General features: G+C 36.5%; 2 protein-coding genes across 2 annotated transcripts in view; one reads left to right on the top strand and one right to left on the bottom strand.

Annotated features, from left to right (window-relative positions):
• LOC135963646 (serine-rich adhesin for platelets-like) overlaps nt 1–16994 on the top strand; it is a 77445-nt gene that overhangs the window by 59594 nt on the left and 857 nt on the right. Inside the window, exon 2 of the mRNA XM_065515582.1 lies at nt 6256–16964. Within this exon, the coding sequence (XP_065371654.1) occupies nt 6256–16964 (10709 nt within the window). The remainder of the gene's footprint in view (nt 1–6255; nt 16965–16994) is intronic.
• On the bottom strand, nt 364–1388 carry LOC135955844 (phosphatidylinositol transfer protein alpha isoform-like). Its single transcript, XM_065506215.1, has one exon. It carries the CDS (start codon nt 1299–1301, stop codon nt 471–473), a length of 831 nt encoding a protein of 276 aa, XP_065362287.1. The 5' UTR covers nt 1302–1388; the 3' UTR covers nt 364–470.

Genomic DNA, 16994 nt, shown 5'->3' with positions numbered 1-16994 from the left:
ATAAATTCCAGTTGTATTTTTATAGTCAATTTTTTCTTATTGCACACAATAAATACCACAAATGAATTGAAATCATCTCATACAAACAATGCCTCATACATGATTTAAATGACTTGAAATTATTTTCCATGTCATCCATGCATCTGTTAATTTTTTTAATGTTGTGTGTGTTATGATGTTGTTAAAATGATGCTGAATTTGTTTTTTGTTTTGATATACATTGCCTTTGCGTGTTGCTGTTAAGTAGGTAAAAGAACATAACATGACATGACAAAAGCATCATGTGGCAATTGTCTTCATGTTAAACAATGCTGCATGTGCAGGTCTTTACTATGCACGTTTGAATAACGAAAACCACTCCAATAAGATAATTTATTTAATTCGAAATGGGATTATTGTATTTAAATTTCTTGTTGTGGTACGATGAACCAAGCTATTGGTCATTAATAACACATATATTTTTAAAGACCTTAAGGAGTTCCCTTCGTTTCAACCCCTTCAGCCAAGTCCATTTCTTCACTCTTATTACACTTATCATCCTCGCATTTATTGGCCTTGTCCCCTCTCACATCGTCCAACCCCAAATCATACCAACGATCGATTAAACAAAATAATTGACGATGAAAATTGGTAAAAATTCTTCTCTCAAATCTCTGTAGTAATGTTTCCAAAGTGTTTTGTAAACCAAACGATTTAAATTCACATGTTACCAATTTATAGCAAGTCATTACTGGCTGGCAAGTTTTGCGCCACAATGGACCCAACAAAGGACCACGGCCCGTCTTTACGGACTGAAATTTTGTGGGATCTTCATGAGCTTTATAATCTTTCGGGCTTATGGCATCATTCGCTATATCAATGTGAATCACTTTACGTTGCCGCATCAACTCTTCAGGCAATTCATGAACATTATCTTGATCTCCGCGATCATTGGCCAAGTGCAGCGACTCAATTTTGATGTAGAAACGTTCTTTCAGATAAAAGGAATTCGTAATAATGGTGCGACAATAGGGATATGCATCCCAGGCCTCTTCGTGCACATCCATGGCTTCGTGGGGCAAGATTGATTTAAAAAATTGTGGAATTTTTGTAGACCATTGATAGATTTTGGATGTATATTGTCCGCAGGTGAACTTGCAGCCATTGAGTAGAGGATAATTGTTAAAACATTCGTTGCGTAATATCAGAATTTTGCCACTATTGGTTTCCGCTTTTAAACTTTCATTTAGGGTAAACAATTGAGCCACTTGATATTCTTCCAAGGTGAGAGGTAAAGTTATGCGATATTCAATGATTTGCATGTTGTAATATAAATTTAATTTTTAAAGATTTGTTTAAAGCATTTCGAATTTGGTTTAAAATATGTTAAGAAGTATTGATAGAAAATAAAATATGATCAACAAAAAGTTGGTAATATAAAAATTGTCAGGGATCAAAGTGACAAAAGAAAATGAAAATAAGAATATATGCAATGGATTGTAGCATAGAATCATGGTACAATCAGTTACCAGGTACAATTATTAGAGAGAATTTCCAATGTTCACCCCTAAAACGTCAAACTATGCATTTAATCACTTTACTTTTTTAATTTGTTACCGCGATATTTTTTAAATTTGTTACGTTTTAACTGAAATTATACACACTTATTAAAAAAATATAGTTTTTCTCCAATTGTTAGTAAATTTTTGTAATAAAAATTTAAATTCAATTATTTTTTTTTTGGCATTTCCTTTTTATATTTTTTTAATTTTCTTTTGTTTGACGTTATAGGGAATGTATAATTGAGAACATACTTTCTAATAATTGTACCTTGCTAATTCTACAATGGCATAGAATAAACAAATAGAAACAATAGAACCATAGGGTAACATAGGGTAACACAGAGACGAGACGTAATTGTCAAAAACTTAAGTATGTTGTCAAAAATCTAACTCTTACAACAACAAAATACATGCTAGTCAATGTATTTTGTTTTTGTATCAAACATGATTTGTTGTATTTTTATTTGAAAAATCGGAGTGTCTCGTCTCTATATATAATTCTATATGCTTTTGGCTCTCAGTTACCTATCTATGTAGTTGTCTTCTATGGATTGTAGTTTTAGTAACTGTTTTTTTAGAAACACCGTTTCAGAAAACCAGGATTATACTTGAAATATATTATTATTATACTGCCATTTTAGTCCTACGATTAAAAAAAATTCAAAATTAATTGAACTTTATTTTTGATATGCCTACGCCTTGAAAAGACAAAACCAATTATAAACCATATAAAGAAGTGTATAAAAGCATTTATAAATTTTATTTTCTCTTTATTCCAATTCAATTATAAATAAATTTCCCATGGAAATTTCAATTCATAACTTCCTAGTAGCAATAAATTTTGTTTATTTTTTTCAAATACATATTTCAAAATAAAAATGTTTGTAACAAAATAAAAAACAAGTAATTTAAAATAAAAACGTTAAAAAACCAAAACATTTTTATAGCCACCAGTCATGTACAACAGTAAGTAACCACAACAACAACTAGTAGAAGGAAAAAAAACATACATACTAACATAGGTAGGTATGTAATGTAATTACCAAATGTTTAGGCGCCAAATGTTTATACATATGTATGATGTACATACATACATATAAACAGTCAGTCGTCCTCGAAATTGATATAAAAAAATAATACAAGTCCAACCAAAAAAAAAACAAATGTTTATAAAAATCCATCAGCGTAACAAACTGTTCAACTATAACAATTTTTATGATTTTTCCGGGCGAGAGGTCACTTTTTGTGTTTTTTTAGTTTTTATGTGTTTGAGAACACACAAACGCAAAATCACCCAATAATAATGATATTTTTTGGCCCAAAGGAAATCGACAAGCCACCATTGATTTTGTCAAAATTGAAATGGCGTAACTTCCGTTTTTTTTTTGTTCTTTTTTTCATTCATGCTTTATTTTTTGCTCTCTTTGTTATTTTGCCCAAAAATAATGGTTGAAGGCATTCACTATAAACTGATAATTTATTGTTATTCAAAATTTGGTAGGCGACAATGTTTGTTGTTGTTATTTCCCCCCCCCCCAATTGTTTTATGTAATACAAAATTGTGCGCAAAAAAAAGGTTTGAAATTTATATTTTTAAGTTTTTTTTACGAATTTTTGCAATGTGTAAATAAAACTGACTTGTTATGTGTATATGTAACATGATGGTATAAAATAAAAATAAAATAAAATGAGAACGTTTTTTACTCCTTGTTTACACATTTGCACAAATCTGAAACATTGATTTATTTGTAAACTGGAAATATGCAAGACTTTAACGAATAGGAGATACCGTTTTTCATACAATCAGCAAACATTGTTTTTGGTGTTATAAGCCTATTTGGACAAGGATTTAGGTTAAATGAAATATTTGGTTCATAAGGTTCGAAAGACCAAAAGTTTCAGATTGTTAAAATCAATTGAACAACAAAACTTGTAAGTCCATTTTTCAATCTTTTTAATCTTTTTAATCGTTTTAAAAAAAATCATTCTAAAAGTGAATTTCACGTATTAATTAACATTGAAATCTGCTGTATTTCAAATATATTTTGATCAGTAAATGATTGATTTCACAAACTACTACTTCAGTGACCGGCTTGTGAGAAGTTTTCGAATCGAAACAATTTTACAAAGTCAGATAACGTTCACACTAAATACACTGAAACTCTTACTCGTCCTGTGTTTAAATACTTCGAATGAAAAGTTTCTCCCATACAATATAGAAACGAGGTACATACAGAATATGACATGTGTTTGCTGATTCGTGTTGTTTACATCTAAAAATTAATAAAATTGTCGGTATTCCTTTGTCACTTCTGTTAAACATATTATTTTCCTTAAATGTAATTTTTATATGGATTTAATTTTATTATAAGGGTTCGAAGGACCAATAGTCGCATATTTGTTAAAAAGAAATAATTGTTAATTCAGTTATTCAACGTTTTCGTTTCGCTTTATTTTTACCACTCTTCATATTCTTACCACATTATAGCCCAGTAAAAAATACTGGTTCGTTAGCAGAGATATACTCAAAATAATGGTGGCGAAGAAAAATGTTATCAGAAGGCATGCTTTTTATTTGCGAAGTTCTATTTGGTAGGACTATGTTTGAGCTTATTGCCGAAGACCCTGGTAGCTCATTTTTGTCTCATTTTTTCATTCTTTCAATAGAATTTAATGATCGTTTGTTTGATATCAGATATATATAGCAGTTCCAACTAGATGGTGGCACATGGAATATTGCTGGTCAAACAATTGATATATTTAAGAGAAAGTTCGTCAAATTGATTTATTAATATAGCTTTATGTTAGGTCCTTGGCTTATGGTTACTAGTCAACAATATTAGAGGAGGTGAACCGCCTTATATGAGTTGAAAATTGACGGAAAATTGGATTTAAATAATGGATCGCTATTAACATGTTCGAGGATATCATATGTACGGGATCAATTTCCAAACATAAATTTGGCATATCTTCTACACCTGGCATATATTTAGGTCCAATAACTGAATTAATTCCAAGGAATTCGTTGATTTTTTTTGTCGTCTTAAATTTTGTGTCAATTGTTTTAAACCCGTGACATGTTAAAAGCGAATATATTAATTTTATTATCCAAGTGACAGAACGCTTCGTAGTTTGTTAAAAATAATGTCTAAAATAATGCAGTTTGCCAAACTCCTACATCAATGCACTTCAACATATTCTCTTTCATATAAAGTGTTAGAGTTAGAACCGATTCATACTAAAAAAAACGGTCAATTACGGGACCAGTTCAGTGCCGGTTCCTTTCCCTCTAGAATTTCTACAATACTGATCCTGGTTATTTGTTGAAGATAAATTTGTCACATGCCGCGGAACGGCATATCTTACGTCAGACATCGGGGCTTTTCAATACATATTAAATAAGAATGTCAAGCTAAATATGAGAGAACTTCATTTTGTTCTCCTCAACTAATGGATGAACTTAACAAATGAATTTCCTTTTTACTAGAGTGTACTAAAAATATTGTATAATGTATCGCCGTAATATATACCATGTAAAACACATGGTTGGCGATATGGAAATTAAATGAATGTATATATTTAAAAAAAAATCGTTTGGCTTTGTTTTACATAACCGAAAATAATAAAGAATAACCTTCCAAAAAAAAAAACCTATGATTATCCAACATTGAGCCTGTTTGGGTGTAAGAGTATGAGATGTATATTTTAACATACATACATATAAATACAATATTTTTTTATGCAACTGACACTTGTTTTAAATCCCTACAAAACATAAATTATTTTCGCTATAAAAATATATTTGTAAACGTTTTATTGCCATTTTTCGGATGAGAAGTAAGAGGAGCCAAAAACTGAATTTCTAGTAGCCAAAGAGGCCGCCATAATGTTTATTTGAATTCATACAAACATATACATATGTATACTTTTTTTAACAATTGTATGTTATCTTGTAATTTATCAAATAAAATTTCATTTTTATTTAATAGCTATTAAATTAAATGTGATCCTTTTTTATAAATGCTTCAAACATATACAATTACAACGACAAACCGACTGTTTGTAGCAAAGAAAAACATTTTTTTTTTTATAAATTGTAAATAATTGTTAACGGAAGGAAATTGATATAAATTGAGTTAGTGACTAGTAGGCAACAGGACTTTAAACTGTTGCCTCCACATGTCTGCAAATAAATTCTCCCCAACATTCATAATTACAGGAAGCCTATAACATGATAGTCATACTTAGAAATAAATTAGAATTTTATTGAGTTATAAATTATAGAGAGAAAGAAAATACATCAATCGTTTTCTATAGGTATGTATTTGTGCCAAGAGTTATGGTTGGGTTGCAAGAAATAATAATTAATTTAGAGTAAATACAGAAGAAGTTTAAAATGTTTTATGCAATTTATTACAAATAAATAGTCTCTACAATTCATGTTTAATACGATTTAAATTCCATCGCAAATTCCCAACCACCAGAAAAATCTCACTTTAATCTTAACTAAAAATTCAAATATTCTTTATCTTATTTCCGTATATTTCTTTAAAGAAAAAAAAACAGAAACAAATAAATCTCCTGCAACAGGAACCAAAACTACGTTTGCTACAACTACAACGTTATATCTAACATCCTGTTACATACATCTAACTAAGATTGAAAATATTCAACTTTATTTCAACAAGCAATCGTTTCTTTCTTTTCATTCCAGATATAGAAGTATCACCAACATTACTGCACCATTACAATGACAATGAAAATTCCATCTACCATGACGAGGAAGGCGATGTCAGCAACAGCAGCAGTAGCAACCCAACTGGCACTAGCAATATGGAAATGCCAGAAGTATTCACGTGTCCAGCGGAAGGTTTATATGCACACAATTATGAATGTCAATTGTACTATCGTTGTGAAGCTCAAACAAATGGCTACATTAAAGCATATTTGTTAAACTGCAAAAAAGGTACAATATTTTCACGTGATTTGAAATTGTGTATGCCAGCCATGCTGGCCAATCGCGAGGAATGTCAACAATATATAAATGAAATTGATACATTGGCAAGTGATGATGATAATGTTGTTATTGGAGCTGGAGCTGGAGCTGAAGTGGCAGCAGGTGACAAGAGACAAGGCGTTTATTTTGGGGGTTATGGTGGTGATGTTATTAATAGTTCAGTTGATGATGATGGCGATAGTATTGATAGTCGTTTGATGCATGTTCTCAATACAGCCAAAGTTAAGGGTGGCATTGCAAATAACGGCAATGCTATGGATGGCGCATACAATCATTGGCAAAATTATGGCCTCACAGGATTAAGTGGTGTTTCGGTAATTTCCTTTTCAACTTCATCAGCACGCTCGGCTGGCACGGGCAGCGGTAGCAGTAGCAGCAGTACAGATAATGACCAAGGGCCACCATGCGAAGATGATGGATTTATGAGCGATCCAGATGACTGCACTGTATTTTATCGTTGTATTTCGAATGGTCGTACATTTAATAAAATTGGCTTCCGGTGCTCGGATGGTACAGCATGGGATGAATCATTGCAATCATGTAATCACTTGTTAAGTGTACGTGCTAATGGTGGATGTCAAGGTAAACAAGGCATACAAATGGATGAGTATAACAATGAGCAGACATCAACACAATCGTCACACACAAATTATCAGAATAGTACATCCTCGTCATCATCAAGTTCACAACAAAGCTCTAGTAGTTCCTCATCTACATCGAGCTCTTCGTCATCATCATCTCAACAATCTAGTAGCACAGAAAGTTCTTCGTCTTCTTCAAACAATCAACAATCTTCCACCTCATCGTCTAGTCATGACAATTCCACACAAAGTTCAAGTAACCAATCTTCTTCAAACCAAAGTAGCAGCAATCAGGAAAACTCCAATTCGAATGCCGAAAACTCAAATACCGGTCAACAGAACTCAAACTCCAATAGTGACAACTCTAATTCCGAGAACTCCAGTAGCAATCAAGATTCTAATTCCCAAAACTCCTCAAATAATAACAATCAACAAAACTCAAACTCTAATTCAAATAGCGGAAGTTCTAATTCCCAAAACTCTAACAATAACAACAATCAACAAAACTCAAATTCTAATACACAAAACACAAACAATCAGGGTTCATCAACTTCGAATTCCCAAAATTCCGGATCTAACATCGAATCAACAACTTCGTCTAACTCACAATCTCAAAATAATAACAATCAACAAGAAAGTTCATCCAACTCGAATAGCACTTCCAATCAACCCTCAGCCACTGATTGCGTAGATGACAATACTTATATAGCTGACAAAGAAGATTGCGCTAAATTCTACCGTTGTCGTGATAATGGAAATGCTGGTTTAGAAATAGTGCCTTTCACTTGTGGACCTGGAACTGTTTGGAATCAGGATGATAAAGTTTGCGATTTACCAACTGATTCACAACGTGAGAAATGTAAACAACAAGGTACATCTTCTGGAAATCAATCAGGATCATCCAGTTCTTCAAATATTCAATCCGGATCATCTTCAAATAATAATAACAATCAATCAAGTTCATCAAATAATCAATCTGGATCATCATCAAATAGTAACAATCAATCTAGTCACTCTAACAACCAATCTGGATCGAACAGCAATCAATCAAATTCTAATAATCAATCGGGATCATCATCAGGCAGTAACAATCAATCAGGATCATCATCGAACAGTAACAATCAGTCTGGATCTTCGTCAAATAGTAACAATCAATCTGGTTCATCTAACAATCAGTCTGGATCGTCATCATCGAACGGTAATAATCAATCTGGATCATCAACAAGTAGTAACAACCAATCGAATACATCAGCAAACAATAATAACCAATCGAATACATCTAATAATCAGTCAGGATCTTCAAATAATCAATCAAATAACCAATCTGTGTCAAACGGCAGCAATCAATCCAGTTCATCTAGTAATCAGTCTGGATCATCATCGAACAACAACAATCAATCAGGTTCCTCAAATAATCAGTCTTCCGGCAATCAATCTACATCATCCAACAATCAACAAAGCTCCAATGAAGGACAGCAACAGAGTAAACCACAAAAACCTTCAAATCCTGATGGCAAATGTCAAGATTCTGAAACTTATCTACAAGATAAATATGACTGTGCACGGTTTTATCGTTGCGTAGATAATGGTAATGGTGGTTTCGATACAATAGCTTTTGATTGTGCCCCTGGTACTGTTTGGGATCCAGACTCAAAGGGTTGCAATCATCCAACAGATGTACAAAAAGAACAATGCAGGGTAATGGCAAGTAATGAAACGTCTTCATCATCTTCTGGTTCCTCAACATCTACAGAAGCAAATCAATCTTCATCATCTAATCAACAAGGATCTTCTACAAGTTCTGGATCTAATGAATCAGCATCGAACAATCAAGGTTCTAACTCCAACTCATCTTCATCAAACAATAACAACCAAAATGGTTCGTCCAACCAGTCATCATCAAATAATCAAGGATCTAACTCTTCTTCAAATAATAATCAAAGTGGATCGTCGCAAACAGGATCACAACAAACCGAATCAAATCAGTCATCTTCGTCGAACAATCAAAATCAAGGATCCAACAATCAAGGTTCTAGCTCATCGTCATCAAACAACAATAATAATCAAAGTGGTTCATCTAACCAATCATCATCTAGTTCACAATCAGGTTCCCAACAAGGTTCTACAACAGCTACAAATCAATCATCATCTTCGTCGAGTAACCAAAATCAAGGATCTAGCAATCAAAGCTCTAGTTCATCTTCATCGAACAACAATAATAATCAGAGTGGTTCCTCTAACCAATCATCATCTACTTCACAATCAGGATCACAACAAGGTTCTACAGCAACTACCGAATCAAATCAATCATCGTCTTCATCAAATAACCAAAATCAAGGATCTAACAATCAAAATTCCAATTCATCGACATCTTCATCCAACAACAACAATAATCAAAGTGGTTCCTCTAACCAATCATCATCGAGCTCACAATCAGGATCAAATCAATCATCATCTTCATCTAGCAGTAATAATCAAAGCGGCTCATCCAATCAATCATCATCTTCCTCTTCTGCAAGTAATCAAGGATCATCAACTTCCTCTTCTTCATCTCAATCCAACAATAATAACAATCAAACTACCACAACACAAAAACCGTTCAAACCAGCAACACATTGCGAAAGCGAAGAAACATTTTTGGAAGACAAAGAAGATTGCAATAAATTCTACAGATGTATTGATGACGGTAAAGGAGGATATAATAAAGTATCATTCAAATGTCCACCAGATACTGTATGGAATCCTCCAGCTAACAGTTGTGATCATCCAGCACAAGTTCAAAATCTTAACTGTAAAATGACATCAAGTAGTGGTCAAAATTCAACTGGTAGCAATACTCAAGGTTCGTCATCATCAACAGAATCAAGCGGTTCATCATCTTCTTCATCCAATAATCAATCTTCTGGTTCAAGTTCCACAACAGGCTCATCCACCACAGAGCAAAACAATAATAATCAGTCTTCTTCCCAATCTGGTTCATCATCTTCCTCAAATAATCAGTCAACTGGTTCAAGTGAATCTCAGTCTTCTAGTAGTAGCAACAATAACCAAGAGTCATCATCAACAGAATCAAGCAGTTCTTCATCCAATAATCAATCTTCTGGTTCAAGTTCCACGACAGGTTCATCCACCACAGAGCAAAACAATAGCAATCAGTCTTCTTCCCAATCGGGATCATCATCATCCTCAAATAATCAGTCATCAGGATCAAGTGGATCTCAGTCTTCTGGTAGTAGCAACAATAACCAAGGGTCGTCATCATCAACGGAAACCAGCAGTTCTACATCATCTTCTTCATCCAATAATCAATCTTCTGGTTCAAGTTCCACGACAGGTTCATCCACCACAGAGCAAAACAATAGCAATCAGTCTTCTTCCCAATCGGGTTCTTCATCCTCGTCAAATAATCAATCATCAGGATCAAATACATCATCGACAACTCAAGGATCAGGATCAAATTCAACACAATCAAGTTCATCATCTCAATCAGGATCATCATCCCAATCAGGATCATCATCTCAGCAACAAAATCCCGTTGGCACTTGCAAAGGCAACAATCAATATTTAGATGATTCCAAAGACTGTGCAAAATTCTATCGTTGCGTAAAAAATAGCAAAGGAGGATATGATAAGGTAGTATTTACTTGTGGACCCGGCACTGTATGGGATAGTCAAATTGAGGGATGTAATCATGCATGGGCAGTTAAAAACAAAAAATGCGGTACAGGTTCCGATTCCGGAACTCAACCGGGAACACAACAAACAACAACGAAACCAACCACACAGCGACCACACAGCGGCACACTTACAACTAGCAAACCATCGGAACAAAAACCTACCAGTTCGCCTACACAAAAACCCTCTACCTTAAAACCAACTACGTCTAAACCATCATCGACACAGAAGCCTACAATGGAAGGAGCGACATCTACCCAACCTCCTTCCCAGGAAATTTGCAAAACGGAAGGTTTCACAGGAGATCCGAATGATTGTTCGCGTTTCTATCGTTGTGTAGATAATGGAAATGGAAAATTTACACAATATTCTTTCAGATGTGGTAAAGGCACAGTATGGGACAGTGAATTGCAAACATGTAACCACGATTTGAATAAATGTATTGTGAATTCTGGTGGCGAAGGACCTTCGACACAAAAACCACAACAGGTAACCACTTCAGGTCCTGGTTATTTACCACCTTCTCAGAAGCCTCAAACCACTACTAGCACTACCAGCAAGCCGGGATATGAACCAACTACCCAAAGGCCACAAGATACAACAACGAAACCGGGATATCAACCAACTACACAAGCACCACAAGGAACAACTGGAAAACCTGGATATGAACCAAGTTCACAGACACCACAAGAAACAACAACAATAAAACCAGGATATGAACCTACCACACAAACACCGCAGGAAACAACAACTGGAAAACCTGAATATGTACCTACCACCCAAATAACTCAAACAACAACTATGCAACCAGGTTATCAACCAACTACAACTACTCAAACACCTCAAGATACTACAACTGGTAAGCCAGGTTACCAGCCCACTACAGAATATCCTCAAACAACAACCGATAAATATCCCGACACTACAACATCCGGTAAATATCCAGAAACTACCAGTCAACCTATAACCACTACCATAAAACCCAATCCAAACGAGCCCATATCATCTAATGACAAATGCTCAAAAGAAGGTTTCTTCGGTGACAGCCAAGACTGTCAAAAGTTCTATAGATGTATTGACAACGGCAACGGTAATTTCGAAAAGCATTCATTCAAATGCGGAAATAACACTGTATGGGACGCAGAAATTGAAAGTTGTAATCATCCTGCTAATGTAGCGGATCCTAGATGTCGTATCGTAACTCCTACCGGTATGCCAACAACTACTGACTCTTATTATACCACTACTACAGCTAAATACGAGAGCACAACTGGAAGCGCAAATCCAACTACAACGTACAAACCAACCACTGCGTCCACAGAATCCATGCCAACTGGCGACTTGACAACAACTATGCAACCAACTTCTACCACACCGATACCAAATTTACCACCCGGTAAAAAATGTCAAGGAGAGGGTTTTATGGCTGATCCAGATAACTGTCGAATATTCTACCGTTGTATTCAAACTGCTGAAGATTACGAACGACATGAATTTAAATGTGCTAAAAATACAGCTTGGAATGAAGAAAACCAAACGTGTGATCATCGAGATAATGTAGATCGCTGTCGCGGACAAACAGAGGAATCAGAACCAGAAACAACTACTATCGAATATCAGAGCACAACAACAACTGAAAAATATTCTTCTACCACAATTATGTCGACTACTGAAACCTTTGAGAAGCCAACAACTATGAAGCCGACTACCACATTTAAACCTACAACTACTTACCCTGCTACCTCAACAATAGTCGAAGAGTCTAGTACAACCACATCTACACCCACAGATTATACTACTACTATGCAACCTTCTTCTACAACACCTGTACCCAACTTAACCCCAGGCACTAAGTGTGAAGGAGAAGGATTCATGGCTGACCCCGATAATTGTCGTAAATTCTATCGCTGTGAAAAGAGTGGTAACGGTTATTCCAAACATGAATTTATGTGTTCCAAGGGAACAGGCTGGAGCGAAGTGAAGCAGACATGTGATCATAGAGACACCATCGATCGTTGTCAGGGACAAACTGAACAACCAGACCCTGAATCAACTACTATGGAATATACCACATACGGACCAACAACCAGCGAAAGTACTACAACGGGTTATGAAAAACCTACAACAACTACGGGATATGAGAAACCCACAACATCATATGAGACCACAACTATTGCTGCTCAAAAACCAACCACAATGCCTACCACTACTGAGCCAAGCACCTCAACTACCGATTATACTACAACCATGAAACCAACATCAACCACACCTGTTCCAAATCTTCCTCCAGGAAAGCAGTGCAGCGGAGAAGGTTTTATGGCTGACCCCGATAATTGTCGTAAATTCTATCGCTGTGAAAAGAGTGGCAACGGTTATTCCAAACATGAATTTATGTGTGCCAAGGGAACAGGCTGGAGCGAAGTGAAGCAGACATGTGATCATAGAGACTCAATCGATCGTTGCCAGGGACAAACTGAACAACCAGACCCTGAATCAACTACAATGGAATATACCACATATGGACCAACAACCAGCGAAAGTACTACAACGGGTTATGAAAAACCTACAACAACTACGGGATATGAGAAACCCACAACATCATATGAGACCACAACTATTGCTGCTCAAAAACCAACCACAATGCCTACCACTACTGAGCCAAGCACCTCAACTACCGATTATACTACAACCATGCAACCAACATCAACCACACCTGTTCCAAATCTTCCTCCAGGAAAGCAGTGCAGCGGAGAAGGCTTTATGGCTGACCCCGATAATTGTCGAAAGTTCTACCGCTGTGAGAAAAATGGTAATGGCTACTCCAAGCATGATTTTATGTGTACCAGGGGCACTGGATGGAATGAGGAGAAACAAACATGTGATCACAGAGATAATATAGAACGTTGTCAAGGACAAACTGAGGAACCAGAACCTGAAACTACAACCATGGACTACACGACCAGCAGTTCAGTAAGTGGAACAACTACAACTGGTTATGAGAAGCCCACAACTACAACAACACAATTTCCCACAACTAGCATGAAACCTACTAGTACTGAATCAAGTACTACTACAGATTACACTACCACAATGCAACCGACTTCAACCACTCCTGTTCCCAACTTACCACCAGGCGACAAATGTAACGGAGAAGGTTTTATGGCAGACCCCGATAATTGTCGTAAATTCTATCGTTGTGAAAAAACGGGCAATGGTTTTTCGAAACATGAATTTATGTGCGCTAAAGGTACAGGCTGGAATGAAGAGAAACAAACCTGTGACCACAGAGACAACATTGACCGTTGTCAGGGACAAACTGAACTACCAGATCCTGAAACAACTACAGCAGAGTATACCACTTATAGGCCAATTACTAGTACTGCAAGTGAGACTACTACGACCGGATATGAGAAACCCACTACTACAACCGGATTTGAAAAACCCACAACTACAACAGCCTCATATGAATCAACTACAATGGAAACTCTAAAGCCCACCCCTACAACTCAATTCCCCACAACTGCAACAGCACCTACAAATCCTACAAATACTGAACCAAGTACTACCACAGATTACACTACCACTATGCAACCTACATCCACTACTCCAGTACCTAATTTACCACCTGGAAAGAACTGTAATGGAGAAGGTTTTATGGCTGACCCTGACAATTGTCGCAAGTTCTATCGCTGTGAGAAAAGCGGAAAAGGTTACTCCAAACATGAATTTATGTGTGCTAGGGGCACGGGTTGGAATGAAGAAAAACAGACCTGTGACCACAGAGATAACATTGAACGTTGTCAAGGACAAACCGAAGAGCCTGAACCGGAAACCACAACAATGGAATATACCACTGGTAGCCCCACAACAACTACTGGCTATGAAAAACCAACTACTACTACGGAATATGAAAAACCCGTGACTACAACTACTTCGTATGAGACAAGTACCATGACCTCACAAAAACCAACGTCAACTACACAATTACCAACAACTACTTTACAATCCACTACTACAGATTACACTACCACCATGCAACCAACATCAACCACCCCTGTACCAAACTTACCACCAGGAAAGAACTGCAATGGGGAAGGTTTCATGGCTGATCCCGATAATTGTCGCAAATTCTATCGCTGTGAGAAGAGTGGTAACGGCTACTCCAAACATGAGTTTATGTGTGCCAAAGGTACTGGATGGAGTGAAGAGAAGCAGACATGTGATCATAGAGACAACATCGATCGCTGTCAGGGACAAACTGAAGAACCAGATATAGAAACTACAACTATGGAATATACCACAACTAAACCAACTACCACACCTCCAAGTCAAACTACGACCGAAAATGATAAGACTACAACAGGTTATGAGACAACTACCATGACCTCACTTAAACCAACCACTACTACCCAAACACCTACAACCGCACTGCCCATTACCAAGCCAACCACTGAATCCGCGACCAGTTCAACTGATTTTCCATCCACTACCACGGATTATACGACAACCATGCAGACTACCACAACCACACAAGTGCCAAATCTTCCACCCGGTAAGAAATGTCCAGGTGAAGGATTCATGGCCGATCCTGATAATTGTCGTAAATTCTACAGATGTATAATGAATGGTGAAAAATTAGAACAGCATGAGTTTATGTGCGGCAAAGGAACAGGTTGGAGTGAAGACAAACAAACTTGTGATCATGCGGCCAATATAGAGCGATGCGAAGGACAAATAGAAGAACCAGACACCACAACAACTGGATACGAAACAACTACAGATAAGCCAACAGATAGTACAACAATAAAAACCACCACAATGCCTGTAGAAACCACCACTATGGCAATGACAAAACCTACAACCACTGAGCAGCCAACAGATAAACCAGGATATGTGCCCACTACAACGGAATCTCCTACAACGACAGAAACTCCCAACACCACTGTCCAGTCAACGGTTAAACCAGGATATGAACCCTCCACAACTACGAGTTCTCCTACAACGGCAGAAACTACTACCTACTACCCCACGACTATGAAACCCACTGACAAGCCTGGATACGTACCCACCACTACTGAAACTTCACCAATGTCTACGACTACCGAGTATTATGAAAGTACTACAATGGAACCCATAAATCATACCTGTTCTGGTGAAGGTTTCTTCCCGGATGCGGATGATTGTAATCGTTATTATCGTTGTGTAGATGCAGATAAAAATGGTAATTATCAAGTATATAGTTTCCGTTGTCCCAAAGGTACTGTATGGGATACTTCATTAGATACTTGCAACTATGCCGATAAAGTATCGGGCAATTGTTCATCAGGTTCTTCAACAACTGAATATCCTTCAACAACTGAAATTAGTTCAACAGGCAAACCGGAGTCAACAACAACTGAGAATGCTAAGGATACTACAACTACGGAAAAACCTGAGACAACAACTGAAAATCCAAAAGAAACTACCACAATTGCCACAACAGATCCCACTACAACTGAAAAACCTAAGGAAACCACAACCATGGGAAAACCTGAAACTACAACTACCGAAAATCCCAAGGATACCACAATCATGGGAAAACCAGAAACTACAACAACTGAATATCCCAAAGACACCACTACTACGGACAAACCAGAACCTACAACAACTGAAAATCCCAAAGACACCACTACTACGGGCAAACCGGAACCAACTACAACTGAAATTCCTAAGGATACCACAACAACTTCTCAACCTTTAGAAAGTACTACCACAGACAAGCCTCTAGAAACTACGGAGACATCTAAGGACACTACAACCACTACGAAACCCGAAACAACAACACTTGAACCAATTACCGGTCAAACCACAACACAACCAGAAACTTCTAGCAATACAACAGCTCCCTGTCCACCAACCAGTGCAGGTCAAAATCTGTTCATATGTCCGACAGGCTTCAGACGTCATCCAAAACATTGTAACATGTTCTATCAATGTACTGAAAATGCCGATAGCTATGATCAAAGTATAGTTGTCTTTAAATGTCCCAATGGCACTGTATACCACGAAAATCTCAATAGATGTGATGTCCCAAAGCCTGGTGAAGATTGTGAGACAAAGTCTAGAACGCAAACAGCATTATATGAAGAGGAGTACAAGCACAGTCATATGGTAAGTTAGAGTAGAACAATTCAATTTAAA

This window comes from Calliphora vicina, chromosome 1 (genome assembly GCF_958450345.1).
Source record: "Calliphora vicina chromosome 1, idCalVici1.1, whole genome shotgun sequence".
Lineage (NCBI taxonomy): Eukaryota > Metazoa > Arthropoda > Insecta > Diptera > Calliphoridae > Calliphora > Calliphora vicina.
This window is presented reverse-complemented; position numbering and strand designations above follow the sequence as displayed.